General features: G+C 48.1%; 4 protein-coding genes and 1 long non-coding RNA gene across 5 annotated transcripts in view; 4 read left to right on the top strand and 1 right to left on the bottom strand.

Annotated features, from left to right (window-relative positions):
• LOC121361047 overlaps positions 1 to 919 on the top strand; it is a gene marked incomplete at its 5' end in the record, with an annotated part of 4,558 nt that extends 3,639 nt beyond the window's left edge. The window contains one exon of the mRNA XM_041481349.1: positions 755 to 919. Within this exon, the coding sequence (XP_041337283.1) occupies positions 755 to 901 (147 nt within the window). The remainder of the gene's footprint in view (positions 1 to 754) is intronic.
• A 1,741-nt stretch (positions 920 to 2,660) lies between these two features.
• LOC121361046 (zonadhesin-like) lies at positions 2,661 to 4,934 on the top strand (the record flags this gene model as incomplete). Its single annotated transcript, XM_041481347.1, has 2 exons — positions 2,661 to 3,308; positions 3,922 to 4,934. Coding segments are annotated over 2 exons (1,473 nt in total), but the record flags the coding sequence as incomplete, so codon positions are not given.
• A 4,075-nt stretch (positions 4,935 to 9,009) lies between these two features.
• On the bottom strand, positions 9,010 to 16,510 carry LOC121361045 (zinc finger protein 665-like). The gene is made up of 5 exons (XM_041481346.1): positions 16,461 to 16,510; positions 13,951 to 14,076; positions 13,542 to 13,616; positions 10,952 to 12,798; positions 9,010 to 10,596 (listed from the first exon to the last, which is right to left on the bottom strand). The coding sequence occupies exons 2-5, from the start codon at positions 13,982 to 13,984 to the stop codon at positions 9,745 to 9,747; spliced, it is 2,808 nt and encodes a 935-aa protein (XP_041337280.1). The 5' UTR covers positions 13,985 to 14,076; positions 16,461 to 16,510; the 3' UTR covers positions 9,010 to 9,744.
• The window catches only part of LOC121361042 (zinc finger protein 271-like), a 9,686-nt gene continuing 2,571 nt past the window's right edge, over positions 15,293 to 22,407 (top strand). The window contains exons 1-2 of the mRNA XM_041481345.1: positions 15,293 to 15,410; positions 16,444 to 17,704. Coding sequence (XP_041337279.1) covers positions 15,305 to 15,410; positions 16,444 to 17,704 — 1,367 coding nt within the window. The 5' untranslated portion in view covers positions 15,293 to 15,304. The remainder of the gene's footprint in view (positions 15,411 to 16,443; positions 17,705 to 22,407) is intronic.
• On the top strand, positions 19,495 to 21,695 carry LOC121361044. The gene is made up of 3 exons (XR_005956293.1): positions 19,495 to 19,607; positions 21,059 to 21,137; positions 21,618 to 21,695. It is a non-coding gene; the product is annotated as an uncharacterized LOC121361044 (long non-coding RNA).

Below are 22,407 nucleotides of genomic sequence, written 5' to 3'. Positions count from 1 at the left end.
CCAGTCCAAACCAGTCCAAACCAGTCCCAAACTGGTTTCCAGTCCCCGTTTCCCAATCCCAAACTGGTTTTCCCAATCCCAAACTGGTTTTCCCAGTACATCCCAGTCCAACCGAGTCCCAAACTGGTTTCCAGTCCCCGTTTCCCAATCCCAAACTGGTTTTCTCAGTCCATCCCAGTCCCAAACTGGTTTTCCCAGTCCCAAACCAGTCCAAACCAGTTCAAACCAGTCCCAAACTGCTTTTCCCAGTCCATCCTGGTCCAAATCAGTCCCAAACTGGTTTTCCCAGTCCATCCCAGTCCAAACCAGTCCCAAACTGGTTTCCAGTCCCCGTTTCCCAATCCCAAACTGGTTTTCCCAATCCCAAACCAGTCCAGCCCAGTCCAAACCAGTCCTAAACTGGTTTTCCCAGTCTGTCCCAGTCCAAACCAGTCCCAAACTGGTTCCCAATCCCAAACTGGTTTTCCCAGTCCCAAACCAGTCCAAACCAGTCCCAAACTGGTTCCCAATCCCAAACTGGTTTTCCCAGTCCCAAACCAGTCCAAACCAGTCCCAAACTGGTTCCCAATCCCAAACTGGTTTTCCCAGTCCCAAACCAGTCCAAACCAGTCCCAAACTGGTTCCCAATCCCAAACTGGTTTTCCCAGTCCCAAACCAGTCCAAACCAGTCCCAAACTGGTTCCCAATCCCAAACTGGTTTTCCCAGTCCCAAACCAGTCCAAACCAGTCCCAAACTGGTTTCCCCCCGCCCCAGGCCGCCCGTTCCCGCTATCGCCGCATCCTCTCGGACTCGGCGCGGAAGCTGAACTCGCAGGGCTCCCAGCTGGGCACCTGCATCGACCGCGCCCGGCCCTACTACGAGGCCCGCAGGAGAGCCAAGGAGGTACTGGGTTTGGGGTAAAATCTGGGGAAAACGGGAAAAAGCAAAAAAAATGGGGAGAAATAAAAAAAAAATGGGGAAAATCGGTGGAAAAATGGGGAAAAATGGGGGAAAAATGGGGGAAAAATGGGAATTTTGATCCCAAATCTGATCCCAAGGCCAGCAGGAGGTGCTGGGTTTGGGGTAAAATCTGGGGAAAACGGGAAAAAGCAAAAAAAATGGGGAAAAATAAAAAAAATGGAGAAAATTGGTGAAAAAATGGGGAAAAAAATGGAAAAAAACCACCTGAAATTTGCAGGAAAAATGGGAATTTCCATCTCCAACTCCTCCCACCTTCTCCAAACCTTCTCCAACTCATCCCAGACCTTCTCCAGCCATCCCAAACTCCATCCCACCTTTTCCAAACCCCATCCCACCAATCCCAAACCTTCTCCTACCCATCCCAATCCCCATCCCATCTTCTCCAAACCTTCTCCAAACCCCATTCCACCAATCCCAAACCTTCTCCATCCATGGAACTGCTGAGAGAGAAGTGGAGAAGGTCTTGGAGGTGAAGAGGGAACTGGGAGGGAACTGGGATGGATTGGGAGGAACTGGGAGCACTGGGAGGGTCACTGGGACCAGTTTGGAGCACTGGGATTGGGATTGGAGGGGATACTGGGGATACTGGGAGGGACTGGAAAAGCACTGGGAGCACTGGGAGAGAAGGGTCTGAGAAGAACTTGGAGGTAAAGAGGGGACTGGGATGAACTGGGAGGGACTGGGATGAACTGGGAGGAACTGGGAGGGACTGGGATGAACTGGGATGGACTGGGAGCACTGGGAATCCCAGTTTGGCCGGATACTGGGAGCACTGGAACTGCTGAGAGAGAAGTGGAGAAGATCTTGGAGATGAAGAGGGAACTGGGATGGACTGGGAGGAACTGGGATGGACTGGGAGAACTGGGATGGACTGGGAGGGTCACTGGGACCAGTTTGGAGCACTGGGATTTGGATTGGAGTGGATACTGGGGATACTGGGAGCACTGGGATGGACTGGGAGCACTGGGAGAGAAGGATCTGAGAAGAACTTGGAGGTAAAGAGGGAACTGGGATGGACTGGGATGGATTGGGAGGGACTGGGATGAACTGGGAGGGACTGGGAGGAACTGGGAGGGACTGGGAGGGACTGGGATGAACTGGGAGCTTCCAATCCCATTTTTCCCATTGATTTTTTGGTGATTCTGAGGAATTTCTTAGGGATTTAAACCCCATTTTAATGGATTTTCATCCAATTTTTTTTGTGGGATTTCCCCCAGATTTTTACGGAATAAAAGGAATTTTTAGGAATTCCTCGGATTTTTTAAGGAATTCTTTGGAATCTTCAGGGATTCTTTGGAAATTTTAGGCATTAAACGTATTTTTAATTAATTTTAACCCATTTTTTTTTTTTGGTGATTCTGAGGAATTTCTTAGGGACTTTAACCCAATTTTAATGGATTTTCATCCAATTTTTTTGTGGGATTTCCCCCAGATTTTTTACGGAATAAAAGGAATTTTTAGGAATTCCTCGGATTTTTTAAGGAGTTCTTTGGAATCTTGAGGAATTCCTTGGAAATTTTAGGCATTAAACGCATTTTTAATTAATTTTAACCCATTTTTCACATTTTTTAACCAATTTTTTTCCAATTTTCATCAAATTTTCAGTGTTTCCCACACAAATTTTTGGGAATTTTTAGGAATTCCTTGGAACCTTCAAGAATTCCTTGGAATTTTTAGGCATTAAACCCATTTTTTAATCAATTTAAACAGGTTTTTAACGTATTTTCACCAGATTTTCACGGAATTTTCACCGATTTTCACCCGGATTTTTGGACGTTCCACGAATTTTCACGGATTCCCTCCTTTTCCCCTTCTCCAGGAGCACAAATCCCGGGTGAATTCCCTGGAATCGGCCGTGTCCCAGGCCAAGCTGCGCTACTCGGTGGCGCTGCGGAACCTGGAGCAGATCAGCGAGGAGATCCACGCCCGCAGGTTCCAGAGGATCCTCCGGAAAAAAAAACTCCGGGAAAACCCCCTGGGAGCCGAGGGCGGCCCCGGGAACCCCGAAATCCCCGGAATTCCGAGAGAAAGCCGCGGAATTCCCGGAGAAAGCCGCGGAATTCCCGGCGAAAACCTCAAAGTCCGCGGAGAAATCCCCGGAATTCCGAGAGAAGATTCCAAAATCCGCGGAGAAATCCCCGGAATTCCGAGAGAAAATCATGGAATTCCTGGAGAAATCCCTGGAATTCCAAGAGAAAACCACAGAATTCCCAGAGAAATCCCCGGAATTCCAAGAGAAAACTGTGGAATTCCTGGAGAAATTCCTGGAGAAACCCCCGGAATTTCAAGAGAAAACCCTGAAGTCCGCGGAATTCCTGGAGAAATTCCTGGAATTCCAAGAGAAAACCACAGAATTCCCAGAGAAATCCCCGGAATTCCTGGAGAAATCCCTGGAAATCTCGGAAGGATTCCCTCCTTTTCCCCTTCTCCAGGAGCACAAATCCCGGGTGAATTCCCTGGAATCGGCCGTGTCCCAGGCCAAGCTGCGCTACTCGGTGGCGCTGCGGAACCTGGAGCAGATCAGCGAGGAGATCCACGCCCGCAGGTTCCAGAGGATCCTCCGGAAAAAAAAACTCCGGGAAAACCCCCTGGGAGCCGAGGGCGGCCCCGGGAACCCCGAAATCCCCGGAATTCCGAGAGAAAGCCGCGGAATTCCCGGAGAAAGCCGCGGAATTCCCGGCGAAAACCTCAAAGTCCGCGGAGAAATCCCCGGAATTCCGAGAGAAGATTCCAAAATCCGCGGAGAAATCCCCGGAATTCCGAGAGAAAGTCACGGAATTCCTGGAGAAATCTCTGGAATTCCAAGAGAAAACCACAGAATTCCCAGAGAAATTCCTGGAATTCCAAGGGAAAACTGTGGAATTCCTGGAGAAATTCCTGGAGAAACCCCCGGAATTTCAAGAGAAAACCCTGAAGTCCGCGGAATTCCCGGAGAAATTTCTGGAATTCCAAGAGAAAACCACAGAATTCCCAGAGAAATCCCCGGAATTCCTGGAGAAATCCCTGGAAATCTCGGAATTCCCGGTGAAAATCCCAAAACTCCTGGTGAAAATCCTGGATTTTCCACTGAAATCTCGGCTGGAATCGGAAGAATTCCCGGAATTCCAGGCCAAAATCTTGGAATTCCGACTGAAATTCCTGATAATTCTGGAAATCCCAGAGAAATCCTGGCCGGAACGAACAGAATTCCTGGAATTCCGAGAGAAAATCCCGGAATTCCCAGTGAAAATCTTGGAATTCCTGCTGAAATCGGAATGGGCAGAATTCCAAGAGAAATTCCCAGAGAATTCCCGGCTGGAATGGGCAGAATTCCGAGAGAAAACCTCGAAATTCCCGGAATTCTTAGAGAAAACCCTGAAATTCCTGGAATTCCAAGAGAAAATCCCGGAAATTTGAGCGAAAATCCCGGAAATTTCACCTCAGTCTCCTCGGCAACGTGTGGAATTCCAAGAGAAATTCTTGGAATTCCCGGCGAAAACCCCAAAAATTTCGGCGCGATCTCCTCGGCAACGTGCGGAATTCCCGGAATTCTGTCGGAAACGCCCGGAATTCCCTCGGAAACGCCCGGAATTCCGCGGGAAATCTCCACCTCCGGGGATTCTCTGTCGCTGCTGAGCCTGCAGACCATCGCCTCGGACCTGCAGAAGTTCGACTCGGTGGAACATTTGTCGGGAATTCCGGGAATTTCGGGAATTCCGGACGCGCTGAGCCTGCACAGCGAGGAGCTGGGGGAGGGGCGGGAGAGGCCGAGGGGTTTTCGGCACCATCGGAGCGTCAGCCTGTGAGAGGATGGGGGGAAATTTGGGAATTCTGAGGGGGAAAATTCCGAGGAATCCTGAGAAATCCCAAAAAATTCCGAGGAAATCCTGAGAAATTTGAAGGAAATCCCAAAAAGTCCCAAGCAAATCCCGTAAAATGCTGGAAAATTCCGAGAGGATCCCAAAATATCCTGTGGAAATTCCAAAGAAATCCCCAAAAAAATCCAAGGAAATTCCCAAGAAAATCCCACAAAACCCAAAAAGTCCTGAAAAACCCCAAGGAAATCCCAAAATGTCCCAAAGAAATCCCACAAAATTCCAAAAAATCCCAAGGAAATCCCAAAAAATTCCAAGGAAATCCTGAAGAATCCCAGGAAAATCCCAAAAAATTCCAAAGGAAATCCCAAGAAATCCCATAAAATTCCAAACACATTCCAAAGAAGTGCTGAAAAATCCCACAAATTCCCAGGGAGATCCCAAAAAAAATCTGGAAAATTCCCAAATTCCAAAAAAAACCCCACAAAATTCCCATGAAATCCAAAAAAATTCTCACAAAATCCTCAGGAAATCCCAAAAACTGCAAAAAAATCCCACAAAATCTCCAAAAATTCCCCCAAAAATCCCCCCCAGAAATCCCAGGAAATTCCTGGAGGGGATTTTGGGAACAAATCTCTGGAATTTTGGGGATAAATCCTTGGAATTTGGGATTTTTTTGGGAATAAATCCCTGGAATTTTGGGGATTTTTAGGTTTAAATCCCTGGAATTTAGGATTTTGGGTAGGGGGGAGGGATAAATCCTTGGAATTTTGTGACTAAACCACTGAAATTTGGGACTAAACCCCTGGAATTTGGGAATAAATTCCAAAATTTGGGATTTTTTTGAGAATAAACCCCCAAAATTTGGGATTTTTTGGGAAAAAAAATCCCTGAAATATGAAATTCTTTGGGATTAAACCCTGGAATTTGGGGATAAATCCTTGGAATTTGGGATTTTTTGGGAAGAAATCCTTGAAATTTGGGATTTTTTGGGACTAAACCCCTGAAATTTGGGGATTTTGGGACTCCCACCCCCCAAAATCCCAATTTCCCCCCAGAATTCCCAACTTTTTTTTTGGGATAATTCTCCTTTCCCAAAATGGAGCCAAGAGCCCAATTGCACTAAAGAGGGGGTCTGGAATTTTTGGGAATTTTTGGGATTTTTGGGAATTTTTGGGGGTGGGGCTGTGATGAGAACCCCCCCTGGTTCGAGGCAGCCCCGGAAATTTCCACGAATTTCATCCAAAAATCCCCAAAATACCCAAAAAATCCTCCAGGAATTCCGGGAAAATTCAGGAATTTGGGAATTTTGGGGGGGAAAAAAATCCCGGAAAAATGTTGATATCAATAAAATTCCTTCTTGTTGTAATTCCGAGTTTTTCTTTTCCTCTCATCATCCGTGGATTTTTTTTGGGATTATTCCCCTTTTTTTTGGGAATTTTTTGGTATTTTCTCATTTATTTTGGGGGATTTTCCCAATTTTTTATCCCAATTTTTTTCAGCTTCATCCCAAATGGGTTTTGCTTGGGAAAATCTCCAAAAAAATGGGAAAATCCCCCCCAAAATTCCGAGAGGATCCCAAAATATCCTGTGGAAATTCCAAAGAAATCCCCAAAAAAATCCAAGGAAATTCCCAAGAAAATCCCACAAAACCCAAAAAGTCCTGAAAAACCCCAAGGAAATCCCAAAATGTCCCAAAGAAATCCCACAAAATTCCAAAAAATCCCAAGGAAATCCCAAAAAATTCCAAGGAAATCCTGAAGAATCCCAGGAAAATCCCAAAAAATTCCAAAGGAAATCCCAAGAAATCCCATAAAATTCCAAAGACGTCCCAAAGAAGTGCTGAAAAATCCCACAAATTCCCAGGGAGATCCCAAAAAAAATCTGGAAAATTCCCAAAATCCCAAAAAAACCCCACAAAATTCCCATGAAATCCAAAAAAATTCTCACAAAATCCTCAGGAAATCCCACAAAATCTCCAAAAATTCCCCCAAAAATCCCCCCCAGAAATCCCAGGAAATTCCTGGAGGGGATTTTGGGAACAAATCTCTGGAATTTTGGGGATAAATCCTTGGAATTTGGGATTTTTTTGGGAATAAATCCCTGGAATTTTGGGGATTTTTAGGTTTAAATCCCTGGAATTTAGGATTTTGGGTAGGGGGGAGGGATAAATCCTTGGAATTTTGGGACTAAACCACTGAAATTTGGGACTAAACCCCTGGAATTTGGGAATAAATTCCAAAATTTGGGATTTTTTTGAGAATAAACCCCCAAAATTTGGGATTTTTTGGGAAAAAAAATCCCTGAAATATGAAATTCTTTGGGATTAAACCCTGGAATTTGGGGATAAATCCTTGGAATTTGGGATTTTTTGGGAAGAAATCCTTGAAATTTGGGATTTTTTGGGACTAAACCCCTGAAATTTGGGGATTTTGGGACTCCCACCCCCCAAAATCCCAATTTCCCCCCAGAATTCCCAACTTTTTTTTTGGGATAATTCCCCTTTCCCAAAATGGAGCCAAGAGCCCAATTGCACTAAAGAGGGGGTCTGGAATTTTTGGGAATTTTTGGGATTTTTGGGAATTTTTGGGGGTGGGGCTGTGATGAGAACCCCCCCCTGGTTCGAGGCAGCCCCGGAAATTTCCACGAATTTCATCCAAAAATCCCCAAAATACCCAAAAAATCCTCCAGGAATTCCGGGAAAATTCAGGAATTTGGGAATTTTGGGGGGGAAAAAAATCCCGGAAAAATGTTGATATCAATAAAATTCCTTCTTGTTGTAATTCCGAGTTTTTCTTTTCCTCTCATCATCCGTGGATTTTTTTTGGGATTATTCCCCTTTTTTTTGGGAATTTTTTGGTTTATTTTGGGGGATTTTCCCAATTTTTTATCCCAATTTTTTTCAGCTTCATCCCAAATGGGTTTTGCTTGGGAAAATCTCCAAAAAAATGGGAAAATCCCCCCCAAAAAATGGGAAAAAATCCCCAAAAAAATCTGGGAATAAACCCTCAAAAAATGGGAACAATTCCCCCAAAAAAGGTGGGGAAAATCCTTGGGAAAAAGGGAAAAAAAAAATCACAAAAATTTAGGAAAACCCCCAGAAAAAATGGGAAAATCCACACAAAAAAGGGAAAATCTGGATAAAAAATAGGAAAAGACAGAAAAAAATGGGGAAAAAAACCCAAAAAATGGGAAAATCCTGGGAAAAAAGGGGGAAAACACAAAAAAATTTGGAATATCCAACCAAAAAAAATGAAAATCCACCCAAAAAATCGGGAAAACCACCCCAAAAAATGGGAATTCCCACCCCAAAAAATAAGAATATCCGTATTTTTCCACATTTTCCAACATTTTCCCAAATTTTCTTTTATTTTTCCATATTTTTCCCATTATTTTTCCACATTTATTTGACTTTTTTCAATTATTTTTCCATTATTTTGCCATATTTTCCTTTATTTTTCCATTATTTCCCCACATTTTTTTTCCATATTTATTACACATTTTTCCACATTTTCCAAATTTTCCTTTATTTTCCCAATTTTCCTTTATTTTTCCACATTTTCCATTATTTTTTCCGTTATTTTTTCCATTATTTATTCCACTTTTTTCCATTATTTTCCCACTTTTTTCCCCATGTCCCGACATTTTTCCATTCTTTTTCCATTAATCTTTCTACATTTTCCCACATTTTCCCACTTTTCCTTTATTTTCCATTATTTTTTCCATATTTTTCCACATTTTTCCACATTTTCTCCATTATTTTCCCACATTTTTTCCATTATTTTTCCGTTATTTTCCCACATTTCCCAAATTTTCCCAAATTTCCCCCAACAACCCAAGGTTGGGTCTTGGGATTGACCAACCCCAGTTGGGCACTGGGAGCACTGGGAATGATGGGAATTCCCCCTCCAGTCATTAATTAGCCAATTAATCATCCCCTAATTAATCAGAGATCATTAATTAGCCATGAGAATTCAATGGGACCAACCCAAGGTTGGGTCTTGGGATTGACCAACCCCAGTTGGGCACTGGGAGCACTGGGAAGTGACCGGACCATGGAAATGATGGGAATTCCTCATCTCCCCACTGAATTAATGAATTAATTCACCCCTAATTAATCAGAGATCCTTAATTAGCCATGAAAACTCAATGGGACAAACCAAGGTTGGGTGTTGGGTTGGCCAAGCCCAGTTGGGCACTGGGAGCACTGGGAATGCCGGGAACCCACCGGAACCACGGAATGATGGGATTAATTACAGATCATTAATCGGGCACTGAAATTAAATGGGAACTAGTTGGGACCAAACCCAACATTGGGTGTTGGGTTGGCCAAGCCCAGTTGGGCACTGGGAGCACTGGGAATGCCGGAAACCTACCGAAACAATGGAATGATGGAAATTCCCCAAGTTCCCAATTAATTAATGAATGAATTCACCCCTAATTAATCAGAGATCATTAATTAGCCATGAGAATTCAACGGGACCAACCCAAGGTTGGGTCTTGCGTTGGCCAATCCCAGTTGGGCACTGGGAGCACTGGGAATGCCGGAAACCTACCGAAACAATGGAATGATGGAAATTCCCCAAGTTCCCAATTAATTAATGAATGAATTCACCCCTAATTAATCAGAGATCATTAATTAGCCATGAGAATTCAACGGGACCAACCCAAGGTTGGGTCTTGCGTTGGCCAATCCCAGTTGGGCACTGGGAGCACTGGGAATGCCGGAAACCTACCGAAACAATGGAATGATGGAAATTCCCCAAGTTCCCAATTAATTAATGAATGAATTCACCCCTAATTAATCAGAGATCATTAATTAGCCATGAGAATTCAATGGGACCAACCCAAGGTTGGGTCTTGTGTTGGCCAAGCCCAGTTGGGCACTGGGAGCACCGGGAACGCCGGGAACCCACCGGAACCATGGGAATCCCCCATCTCCCCCCTTTAATTACCCAACCAACCCCCCACCCCTAATTAACCACCTCCCTAATTACCCACCGGAAACCCCGGGAACGCCCGGCCCGGCAACGCCAACGCCCAGGGCAGCTCCAACGCCGCCGGCACGGCCGAGGAGCCCGGGAACGCCGGGAAGGCCGAGGAGGAGGAGGAGGAGGAAGAGAAGGAGGAAGAAGAAGAAGAGAAGGACGAGGAAGAGAAGGAGGAAGAGGAGGCCGGGAAGGAAGAGGAAGAGGCGGCGGCGGCGGCTTTGCCGTGGGTGCGCTGGTGCCGGTTGAGGTGCGAGCTGCGGCTGAAGCACTTCCCGCACTCGGGGCACTTGTAGGGCTTCTCGCCGGTGTGGACGCGCCGGTGGATGGTGAGCTCGGAGCGCTGGATGAAGCTCTTGCCGCACTCGGAGCACTGGAAGGGTTTCTCGCCCAGATGCGTCCTCTGGTGGGTCAAGAGGTTGGAGGAGACGCTGAAGCACTTGCCGCACTCCTGGCACTTGTAGGGTTTCTCGCCGGTGTGCATCCGCCGGTGGATGGTGAGGTCGGATTTTTGGATGAAGCCTTTGGAGCAATCGGGGCATTTGTAGGGTTTCTCGCCGGTGTGGATGCGCCGGTGTTTCACCAGCGCCGAGCGCTGCCCGAAGCTTTTCCCGCATTCCTGGCACTTGTACGGCTTCTCCGGCGCCGTTTCCGGTTGCCGCCCGCAATCCTGGCACAACCCCCGGCTTTTCCCGCAATCCAGGCATTTCGGCGCCGCCGGTTCGGCGCCGCCGCCGGTGCCGTGAGAGCGTTGATGCTTCAACAACGCCGCGCCTTGACCGAAACACCGCCCGCACTGCCCGCACTGGAAGAGCCTCCCGTGCCGGTGAGCCGCCAAAAACCCGGCCAGGTGCTCCGTTAATTAATGAATGAATTCACCCCTAATTAATCAGAGATCATTAATTAGCCATGAGAATTCAACGGGACCAACCCAAGGTTGGGTCTTGCGTTGGCCAATCCCAGTTGGGCACTGGGAGCACCGGGAACGCCGGGAACCCACCGGAACCATGGGAATCCCCCATCTCCCCCCTTTAATTACCCAACCAACCCCCCACCCCTAATTAACCACCTCCCTAATTACCCACCGGAAACCCCGGGAACGCCCGGCCTGGCAACGCCAACGCCCAGGGCAGCTCCAACGCCGCCGGCACGGCCGAGGAGCCCGGGAACGCTGGGAAGGCCGAGGAGGAGGAGGAGGAGAAGGAGGAAGAAGAAGAAGAGAAGGACGAGGAAGAGAAGGAGGAAGAGGAGGCCGGGAAGGAAGAGGAAGAGGCGGCGGCGGCGGCTTTGCCGTGGGTGCGCTGGTGCCGGTTGAGGTGCGAGCTGCGGCTGAAGCACTTCCCGCACTCGGGGCACTTGTAGGGCTTCTCGCCGGTGTGGACGCGCCGGTGGATGGTGAGCTCGGAGCGCTGGATGAAGCTCTTGCCGCACTCGGAGCACTGGAAGGGTTTCTCGCCCAGATGGATCCGTTGGTGCTTGATGAGGTTGGAGGAGACGCTGAAGCACTTGCCGCACTCCTGGCACTTGTAGGGTTTCTCGCCGGTGTGCATCCGCCGGTGTTTGGTGAGGTCGGATTTTTGGATGAAGCCTTTGGAGCAATCGGGGCATTTGTAGGGTTTCTCGCCCAGGTGGGTGCGCTGGTGTTTGATGAGGTTGGAGCGGACGCCGAAGCTTTTCCCGCACTCGGGGCATTTGTAGGGTTTCTCCCCCGTGTGCATCCGCCGGTGTTTGGCCAACGCCGAGTTTTGACCGAAGCTCTTGCCGCATTCCGGGCACGCGTAGGGTTTCTCGCCGGTTTGGGTGCCTTGATCCTTCAAATTCGACCCCAAATTCGAGCCCAAACCCAAATTTTTCCCGCACTCGCCGCATTTCTCCTCCCACGCCGCCCCGGCGCCGCAATCGCCGCGCGGCTCCCCCGAAATCCGGCAGCGTTTTTGGAAGCTTTTCCCTCCTTTTTTCCCCTCGTTTCTGCCGCATTCCCGGCATGGCTCCCGGTGGATTTTCCGGTGCCGTTCCAAGTGGGAGCTTTGGGAAAAACTCTTGCCGCAGCTGCCGCATCGGAAAGGTTTTTCCCCCATGTGGATTCGCCGGTGCCGATCCAGGTGGGAACTCCAGGAAAAGCTTTTCCCGCATTCCCGGCACTCGTAGGGTTTGCCGGGAGCGTGGCCGCGCCGGTGCTGCGCCAACGCCGCGGCGACGCCGAAACCCTTCCCGCATTCCGTGCATTTGTGGGGTTTCTCCGCCGCTTTTTTGGCCGTTTTGGGGTTTCTCGGCGTTTTAGCCGTTCCGCATTCCGGCGCTTCCGGCGATCCCGCCCCGCACTCGGCGCAGCGCCCGCCGGCTTCCGCCGCGGCGTGGGTTCGGCGATGCCGATCCAGGTGGGAACTCCAAGAAAAACTCTTCCCGCACTCCGGGCACTCGTAGGGTTTCTCACCGGTGTGAATCCTCCGGTGCCGCTCCAGGTGGGAATTCCAGTTGAATCCTTTCCCGCAATCGCCGCATTTGTAGGGTTTCTCCTCCAGGTGAAGCTTTTGGTGCTTCACCAAACCCGAACTCGCCGGGAAGCTCTTCCCGCAAACCCCGCACCGGCACGGCGCCGCGCCGGCGTGGATCCGTTGGTGCTGGATGAACGCCGAGCCAACGCTGAAGGATTTCCCGCAATCGGGGCATTTGTAGGGATTTTCACCGGAATGCCGGCGTTGGTGGGTCACCAAACTGGAGCTCAACCGGAAACTCTTCCCACATTCCGGGCATTTATGGGGTCGTTCCGTCCCGCGCCGGCGTTTCGGCAACGCCAAAGCTTTGCCGCAGTCGTGGCAGCGGAGGTTGCGCGGTTGGAATTTCTTGAAGCCGGATTTTCCTTGGCGTTTTCCCGGCGCTTTTCGGGGTTGGGGTTCCGCTTTCGGGGTCTCGGCCGTGCCGGGTTTGGCACCGGTTGGGCTCGGGGGGGATTTGGGGTTCGGCGCCGGCGGCGTGCCGGGGATTTCGGGTTTTTCCAGAGGGTCCGGCGGCGGCTCTTCCTCGTCGTTGTCGCTCGGCGAGGCCGGGACGGCGTCTGGAGGGGGGGAAAAGGGGGGATCTGGGGAGGTTTTGGGGTTTTTTGGGGGGTTTTGGTTTTGGGGGGTTTGGGGTCTTGGAGGAGTTTGGAGTCTTGGGGAACTTTGGGGATTTTGGGGGGATTTTGGGGTTTTGGGAATTTTGGGGTCTTGGAGAGAATTGGGGTCTTGGGGAACTTTGAGGGTCTTGGGGATTTTTGGGTGTTTGAGGTCATGGACGGGTTTGGGGTCTTGGGGGGTTTTGGGGTCTTGGAGAAGTTTTTGGGGTCTTGGAGGAGTTTGGGGTCTTGGGGGGATTTGGGAATTTTGGGGGGATTTGGGGTCTTGGAGGAGCTTTGGGGTCTTGGGGGGATTTGGGGATTTTTTGGAGGGTTTGGGGTCTTGGGGGGGTTTTTGGGACTCTGGAAGGGTTTGGGGTCTTGGAGAGGCCTTGGGGGTCTTTGGGGATCTTGGTGGAATTTGGGGATTTTGAGGACTTCAGCTGGAAGACCCCAAACCCACTCTTGGTTGCGTTGGCCAACTGGAAGATCCAAACCCTCTCTTGGTGGCGTTGGCCAACTGGAAGAGTCCAACCATGCCCTAGGTTGGGTTGACCAAGTAGAGGAGCCCAACCACGCTCTTGGTTGGGTTGGCCAACTGGAAGAGTCCAACCCATTCATGGTTGCGTTGGCCAACTGGAAGAGTCCAAACCCATTTTGGGTTGCGTTGACCCAACTGGAAGATCCAACCCCCATTGACTCACCGGCGCCCAGGCCGCGTCTCCGGTGCGATTCGGCGAAGGCGGTGATCCGTGGCCAGCTGATGGCGATCTCCTCGGCTTTTGGGGGAAAAATCGGGAATTTTTGTGAACTTTGTGAATTTTGGGAATTTTCCACACCCCATTTTCCCACCCCGGCTCCGTTTCGGGGTGAAATCCCCAAATTTTGGGCGAATTTTGTTGATTTTTGGGTGAATAAATTTTGCTGATTTTTGGGGGAACAACTGGACATGACTCAGACCCCAAAATGTGGGAAAATCCCGGAAAATCCGGCCGGAATTGGGGTTTTAATTCCGATTTTTTAATTAAACCCAATTAATTTCAATTTTGGGATTAATAATTAAGGATTTTTATCCCAAATTAAGGAGAAATCCAAGGAAATTTGGGGTCTTACCCAAGGAAATGACGCTTTCGTAGCTTTCCTGCATCTCGTCCCGGAATTCCGAGTTGATCCCGGATTTTTTTGGGAAAAATCCCAAATTCCTGGAATTCCGACAGCTCCTGGTCAGAGTTTGGGATCCTGGAGGGGAAAAAAAAATCTTTAAATTTGGGGTTTTTTCATGGTTTGGGAATTTTTTTTGGGGGGGAATTTTTTTAGGGATTTTTTTTTAATTTTTAGGGATTTTGGGGGGAAAATTTTTGGGGAATTTTTAGGTAATTTTGGGGAATTTTTTTAGGGATTTTAAAGGATTTCAAAAGGGAATTTTAAGGGAATTTTTGGGGATTTTGAAAAATTTTGGGGGAATTTTTAGTGGATTTTTTTGGGCAATTTCGGGGAATTTTAGGGATTTTTGGGGGGAATTTGTAGGGATTTTGGGGAGAATTTTTAGGGATTTTTTTGGGATTTTTAAGGGAATTTTTGGAGAATTTTCAAGGAATTTTGGGGGTCCAGGGCTGGGGAAACGGAGGAATTTTAGGGAAGGGACCCCCCCCAAAATTCCCACCTTAATTCCCACCCAAATCCAGGTTTTTTAAATTTTGGGAAGGGTTTAAAGAAGGATTCGGTGTTTCCATGGAAAAAAAAAATGCAGGGAATGAAGGGGTTAAAAAACCCAATTTTTAAATGGGGGGGCGCTGGAATTTAAGTAAATTTAAATTCCTACAAAAATTGGGGATTTGGGGTCTTTAATTCGTGGAAAAATTGAGGATTTGGGGGTCTCTAATTAAGGGAAAAAATCGGGATTTGGGGGTCTCTAATTAATGGGAAAAATCGGGATTTTAGGGTCATTAATTCCAGGAGTATTTGGGGATTTGGGGTCATTAATTTGTGGAAAAAATGGGGGATTTGGGGGTCTTTAATTCTTTGGAAATTTGGGGATTTTGGGGTCTTTAATTCTTGGAAAAATTGGGGATTTTGGGGTGTTTAATTCATGGAAAAATCGGGTTTTGGGGGTCATTAATTCCTGGGAAAATCAGGATTTTGGGGTCTTTAATTAATGGAAAAATTGGGGATTTGGAGTCTTTAATTTCTGGGAAAATTGAAGATTTGGGGTATTTAATTTGTGGAAAAATTGGGGATTTGGGGCCTTATATTCCTGGAAAAATTTAGGATTTTGGGGTCTTTCATTTGTGGAAAAAAATGGGAATTGTGGATCTTTTAATTCCTGGAATTTTTTGGGGCTGGAATTTTAGGGGCTGGAATTTTTTGGGGTCTGGAATTTTTTTTGGGACAGAATTTTTAAGGGCTGGAATTATTTGGGGACTGAATTTTAATTTTTTTGGGATTTTCCAGGATCCTGGAGCGGGCGATGGATCCGTGGGGGGAGGAGGAAGAGGAGGAGGAGGGGGCGGAGCCGGAGGTGATTTTTGGGGATGAGGGGGAGGAAGATCCCTACGATCCCAACGGAATCCAGGGTAAGTTTGGGAAGGGGGAAAATCCCCATAAATCCCATGAAAAATTCCCATAAATCCCATGAAAAATTCCCATAAAACCCATTAAAAATTCCCATAAATCCCATGAAAAATTCCCATAAATCCCATGAAAAATTCCCATAAAACCCATGAAAAATTCCCATAAATCCCATGAAAAAATTCCCATAAAACCCATAAAAAATTCCCATAAATCCCATAAAAAATTCCCATAAAACCCATAAAAAATTCCCATAAATCCCATGAAAAATTCCCAGAAATCCGTGGCCTCCATCCCAATTGAATTCAGCCTCCAAATCCCGTGGGAATTCAATTATTTTCCCATTAATGGGATTTTTTTTTTCCCTCATTTCTTATCCCAAAAATCCCATTTCCCGTGGGATTTCGTCGGGGAATTGAGGGGAAAAATTTGGATTAAAATTGATGGGATCGATGCATCTGTTCCCATCCCCATGGAAATCTCGTAAAAATGGGGGAAATTCCAAAAAAAATGGGAAAACCCCATAAAAAAATGGGGAAATCCCATGGGAATTGGGAAAATCCCACAGGAAATGATGAAAACCCCACCAAAAAATGGGGAAAATTCCACAAAAAATTGGGATAACGCCACAAAAAAATGGGGAAAACCCCATAAAAAATGGGGATAAATCCCGTAAAAAATGGGGAAAACTTCACAAAAATTGGGGAAATTAAAAGGGAAAACCCCATGAAAAATGGGGAAATCCCATGGGAATTGGGGAAATCCCATGGGAATTGGGAAAATCCCACAGGAAATGATGAAAACCCCACCAAAAATTGGGAAAAATTCCACAAAAAATTGGGATAACGCCACAAAAATTGGGGAAAACCCCATAAAAAATGGGGGCAAATCCCGTAAAAATTGGGGACAAATCTTGTAAAAAATGGGGAAAATTCCACAAGAAGCTGGAAAAACCCCACAAAAAATAGGGAAAAATCCCAGAAAAAAAACAGGAAAACCCCCCAAAATTCCCAATTTTCCCCCTCTCCCAAACCCCAGGAACGCCCGACTCGAACCCAACGTTGGCGGCGGCTCCGGAAATCGTGGAATTGGATCCCGGCGCCCTCTTCCCCAACCCCGACCTTTCCGAGCGGGAAACTTTCCGTTGGACCGTGGTTCAACAAATCGACCCCGGGACGTCGTCGAAGAGCCGGAAGAGAAACCCCAAATCCCAAAGTTTCTCCAACTTCAAGAGCATCATCGTGCTCCAAAAGAGCTACGAGTGCTCGGAATGCGGCAAGAGCTTCAGCTGCAGCTCCCATTTTTCCAAACATCGCCGGACGCACACCGGGGAAAAACCGTTCCGGTGTTTCCACTGCGGGAAGAGCTTCAACGTCTCTTCCAACCTCTACCGGCACCAACGCGGCCACGGCGGCGCCGAATCGGCGCCGGAAAAACCCCGCGGGCTTCCCTATAAATGTCAGGAATGCGGGAAGAGCTTCCGGCGGAATAAAGAGTTGGCCACTCATCAACGGCTCCACACCGGGAATTTGCCCTTCCAGTGCGGCGATTGCGGGAAGAGTTTTTCCTGGAGTTCCCATTGGCTTCGGCATCAACGGATTCACACCGGGGAGAAACCCTACGAGTGCCCGGAGTGCGGGAAGAGTTTTTCAAGGAGTTCTCATCTTTACCGGCACCAACGCGGCCACGCCGGGGGGCGTTCGTACATCTGCACCTACTGCGGGCGGAGTTTCGGCAGCATCCTCCATTTCGAGCGGCACCAACGGACGCACACCGGGATGAGACCCTACAAATGTTCCCTGTGCCGGAAGAGCTTCGGCGACGCGCCGGCGTTGGTGAAGCACCAACGGATTCACCTCGGCGAGGGCCCCTTCCGCTGCGAGGAGTGCGGCAAAGCTTTCGGCGCGCGCTCGCAGTACGCGCGGCACCGGCGGAGTTTCCACGGCGGCTCCGGCGCCGAGAAGCCGTATCGGTGCGGGGATTGCGGGAAGAGTTTTTCCTGGAGTTCCCATTGGGAGAGGCACCAACGGATTCACACCGGGGAGAAACCCTACGAGTGTCCCGAGTGCGGAAAGAGTTTTGGGAGGACGTCTCATCTTTACCGGCACCAGCGGACGCACGCCGGGGGTCGGCCCCACGTCTGCGGGGAGTGCGGGAAGAGTTTTAATTCCACACTCCACTTCCAGAAGCATCAGCGGGCGCACGGAGCCGGGTCCCGGAAAAGTTGCGGCGAGTGCGGGAAAACGTTCTCGGATCCGTCGGCGTTGGCCAAGCATCAGCGGGTTCATGAGGGGTCCCAAAAAATTGGGAAATCCTTGGTTGAGTCATCAACGTTGGCCAAGAATCAACGGGTTCAAGAGGAGTCACAAAAAATTGGGAAATCCTTGGTTGAGTCATCAACGTTGGCCAAGAATCAACGGGTTCAAGAGGAGTCCCAAAAATTTGATTCGTCAATGTTGGCTAAAAGCCAACAGGTTCACGAGGAGTCAGAAAAATGTGGGAAATCCTTGGCTGAAACCCAAAAATCCTGCTCAGAATGTGGGAAGTCCTTCTCGGATCCATCGGCGTTGGCCAAGCATCAACGGGTCCATGAGGATTCCCAAAAAAGTGGGAAATCCTTGGATGAATCCCAAAAAATTGGGAAATCCTTGGTTGAATCCCAAAAAATTGGGAAATCATTGGATGAAACCCAAAAATCCTGCTCGGAATGTGGAAAAACCTTTGGAGACCCTTCAGCGTTGGCCAAACATCAGCAGATCCATGAAGAATCCCAAAAAATTGGGAAATCTTTGGATGAATCCCAAAAATGTGGAAAATCCTTGGTTGATTCGTCAACGTTGGCCGAACATCAACGGATTCATGAGGATTCCCAAAAAATCTGCTCGGAATGCGGAAAAACCTTTGGAGATCCTTCAGCGTTGGCCAAACATCAACGGCTCCACGAAGAATCGCAAAAAATTGGGAAATCCTTGGATGAATCCCAAAAATCCTGCTCGGAATGCGGAAAAACCTTTGGAGACCTTTCATCGTTGGCCAAGCATCAACGGCTCCATGAGGAATCCCAAAAAATTGGGAAATCCATGGATGAACCCCAAAAATGCGGAAGAACCTTTGGAGATCCTCCATCGTTGGCCAAGCACCGACGGCTCCACGATTCCGGCCGGAATTTCGGGATGGGATCCCAGCTCCGGAGGAATCTCCGGAGTCACGGAGAGGAGGAAATGCCGGAAGGGTGAAACGGAAAAAAAATCGGGAATTTTTTCCGACGTTCCCGACCGTAGTTTTGGGTAGGGTAGAGTAGGAAAGTAGGGTAGAAATGGCAAAAAAAAAAAAAAATTGAATTTCCGTTTTTTCCGTGAGTTTTCCCAGGAAAAATAAAAATCAGCGGGATGGATTTGGAGAAAATCCTGGAATTTTGGGTGGTTTTGGAATTTTTTTTTTTGGGGGGGGAAAGGCCCCGATCCGGAGGTTTTGAAGAAAATCGGGAATTCCGGGCGGTTCCGTAATTTATTGTATTTATTCAGCCGGAAGATCCTGAAAAATCGGGAAGGAAATCCCAAAATGAGGATGGAAAATCGGGAAAAAAAAAAGGATTTGATCCCAAAAATCTTCATGGATTGGGGTGGGAATTCCGGGGTTTTTCCCCGGGGGTTTTTTGGGATTTTTTTGGAATTTTCTTCTTTGTTTGTAATGTGAATAAAAAATAGATTTAGTGAGGAATTCGTGGAATTTTTCTTTGGAGATGAAATGGGGGAAAACTGGGAATAATCCCTGGGAAAATTGGGAATTTTTGGGGTGTTTTGGGAATTTTGGGGGGAATTTTGGGGCAAATCTTTGGGAATTCTGTGGGAACTTGGGGATTTTTTGGGGCAAATCTTCGGGAATTCTTTGGGGCTATTTTGGGAAGTTTTTTGGCTTTTTTTTGGGCATCCCTTGGGATTTTTTGGGGGCAAATCTTTGGGAATTTTTTCGATATCTTGGGAATTGTGGGGGCAAATCTTTGGGAATGTTTTGGGATTTTTGGGGGCAAATCTTTGGGAATATTTTGGGCATTTTTTGGGCATCCCTTGGGATTTTTTGGGGGGAGGAGGCGGCGGCTCCTCTGTATCCGGGTCACGCCGGGAGCCGCCTCCAGCGGGACCGGGACCGGGACCGGGAGCGGGATCGGAGCGGGAACGGGTCCGGATCGGGATTAGAACCGGGTCGGGATCGGGATTAGAACCGGATCGGGATCGGGACTGGGACCGGGTCGGGATCGGGACTGGGAGAGGGATCGGGATTCGAACCGGAGCGGGACCGGGACCGGGAGCGGGATTTGAACCGGATCGGGAGCAGGTCCGGACCGGGAGCGGGATTCGAACCGGATCAGGACCGGGTCGAGATAGGGACTGGGAGAGGGATCGGGATTCGAACCGGACCGGGAGTGGGACCGGGAGCAGGATTTGAACCGGATGGGGAACGGAATCGGGAGCGGGTCCGGACCGGGAGTTGGATCAGGATCGGGATTAGAACCGGGATCGGTTTTGGGATCGGGACCGGGAGCTGGAACGGGATCGGAACCGGGACCAGGCTGGGATCGGGATTAGAACGGGGTTGGGATCGGTTTTGGGATCAGGACCGGGATCGGGATTAGAACCGGGTTGGGATCGGTTTTGGGATTAGAACCGGGTCGGGATCAGGAGCAGGATCGGGACCGGGATCGAGTCCGGGATCAGGTCCGGACGGGGATCGGGAATGGGATCTGATCCAGTTTGGGACCGGGAGCGGGATTCGAACCGGGTCTGGACCGGGAGCGGGATTCGAACCGGGTCTGGACCGGGAGCGGGATTCGAACCGGGTCTGGACCGGGAGCGGGATTCGAACTGGATCGGGATCAGTTTTGGGATCAGTTTTAGTTTCGGGATCGGCACAGGGAGATCCCCAAAACCGGCGAGTCCCAAATTCCTCCCAAAACCAGCCCAAATTGTCCCGAAATCATCCCAGAATTATCCCAAAATTCTTCCTCAAATCATCCTAAAATTGCCCCCAAATCCCCCCAAAATTCCCTTCAAATCATGCCAGAATTATCCCAAAATTATCTCAAAATTCTCCCCAAATACACCCCAAAATTCTTCCCAGATCATCCCAAAATCCCCCCAAAATTCCCCAAAATTTCCCCCCAAATACTCCCTAAAATTCCCCCAAATTTACCACAAAATAACCCAAAATTTTCCCCCAAATCTTCCCCAAAATTATCCCAAAATTCCCCCCAAAAAATCCCCAAACTATCCCAAAATTTCCCCTAAAATTTCCCCCAAATCCCCCTGAAATTATCCCAAAATTCCCTCCAAATCATTCCAGAATGATCCCAAAATTCCCTCCAAATCCGCCCCAAAATTCCCCAAAATAATCCCAAAATCATCCCTGAATTCCCCTCAAATCATCCTAAAATTACCCCAAAATTCCCTCCAAAAATCCCAAAATTATCCCCAAATTCCCCCCCAAAAATCCTCAAGTTATCCCAAAATTTCCCCTAAAATTCCTCCAAATCCACCCCAAAATCCCCCCAAAATTATCCCAAAATCCACCCCAAAAATCGGGATAAAGCTCCACAAAAAGCCCCAAAATTCCCAAAATTTTTGGGATCCTGACGGGGATTTTTGGGATTTTCCAGGCTCGGATTTGGGATTTTGGGGGATCCCCCAAATTTGGGGTGAAGATGCAGGAGAATTACGAGAACGTCATTTCCTTGGGTAAGAGGATCTCGAAATTTTGGGAATTTTTTGGGGGAAAAGGGAATTTTGGAATTTTTTGGGGAATATTTTTAATAATTTAAATATTTTTAAATTTTAATGTTAAAATAAAATTAAATTTATAATTTAAGTTTTATTTTTTAAATTATTTCAAAATATTTTAAAATATTTTGGGGGGGTGGGAATTTTGGGAATTCCCTAAGGAACAAATTTGGGAATTTTTTGGGAGCTCCTGGGGCAAAATTTCGTGGAATTTTGGGATTTTTTGGGGGAATCTTGAGACAAAATTAATTTTAGGAGCCTTCAAAATTCTGTATGGAATTTGGCTGCCTCAGTTTCCCCAGAATGCTTTTCCCCCTAAAAAATCCCCAAAATTCGCCCAAAATTTGGGGATTTCACCCCGAAACGGAGCCGGGATGGGAAAATTTGGTGTGGAAATTCCCCAAAATTCACAAAAATTCCCGATTTTTCCCCCAAAAGCCGAGGAGATTGCCATCAGTTGGCCGCGGATCACCGCCTTCGCCGAATCGCACCGGAGACGTGGCCTGGGCGCCGGTGAGTCAACGGGGGTTGGACTCTTCCAGTTGGCCAACCCAACCAAGAGCGTGGTTGGTCAACCCAACCAAGAGAGGGTTTGGGATCTTCCAGTTGGCCAACGCAACCGTGAATGGGTTGGACTCTTCCAGTTGGCCAACCCAATCAAGAGCGCGGTTGGCCAACCCAATCAAGAGCGTGGTTGGACTCTTCCAGTTGGCCAAGCCAACCAAGAGAGGGTTTGGATGTTCCAGTTGGCCAACGCAACCCAAAGTGGGTTTGGACTCTTCCAGTTGGCCAACACAACCAAGAGAGGATTTAGCCAAATTTAATTTAACCAAAATCTTTGGGATTTTCAGGAATTCCCCCCAAAATTGAATGAAATCGTTGGAATTTTCAGGAATTTTCCTTTAATTCGCCCAAAATCTTTGGGATTTTCTGGAATCCCCACAAAATCGTTGGGATTTTTAGGAATTCCCCCCAAAATCTTTGGAATTTTCAGGAAATCCCCCCCAAAACCTTGGGGATTTTCAGTAATTCCCTTAAAATTCGACCAAAAATTTCGGGAATTCCCTCAAAATCCCCCCAAAATCCTTGGAATTTTCAGGACTTCCCCTCTAAATTCCCCCCAAATCCCAACATTTTTCTTGATTTTTCCTGATTTTTCCTGTTTTTCCCCAATTTCTCCCCATCCAGCTGCCGAATCCGAGGGGGACCAACCCCACCCCTCCCCCCC

This window comes from Pyrgilauda ruficollis, unplaced genomic scaffold (genome assembly GCF_017590135.1).
Source record: "Pyrgilauda ruficollis isolate IOZ18807 unplaced genomic scaffold, ASM1759013v1 scaffold554, whole genome shotgun sequence".
In the NCBI taxonomy this organism is placed as follows: Eukaryota; Metazoa; Chordata; class Aves; order Passeriformes; family Passeridae; genus Pyrgilauda; species Pyrgilauda ruficollis.
The sequence above is the reverse complement of the archived record's forward strand: the minus strand, read 5'-3'. Positions and strand labels throughout refer to the sequence as shown.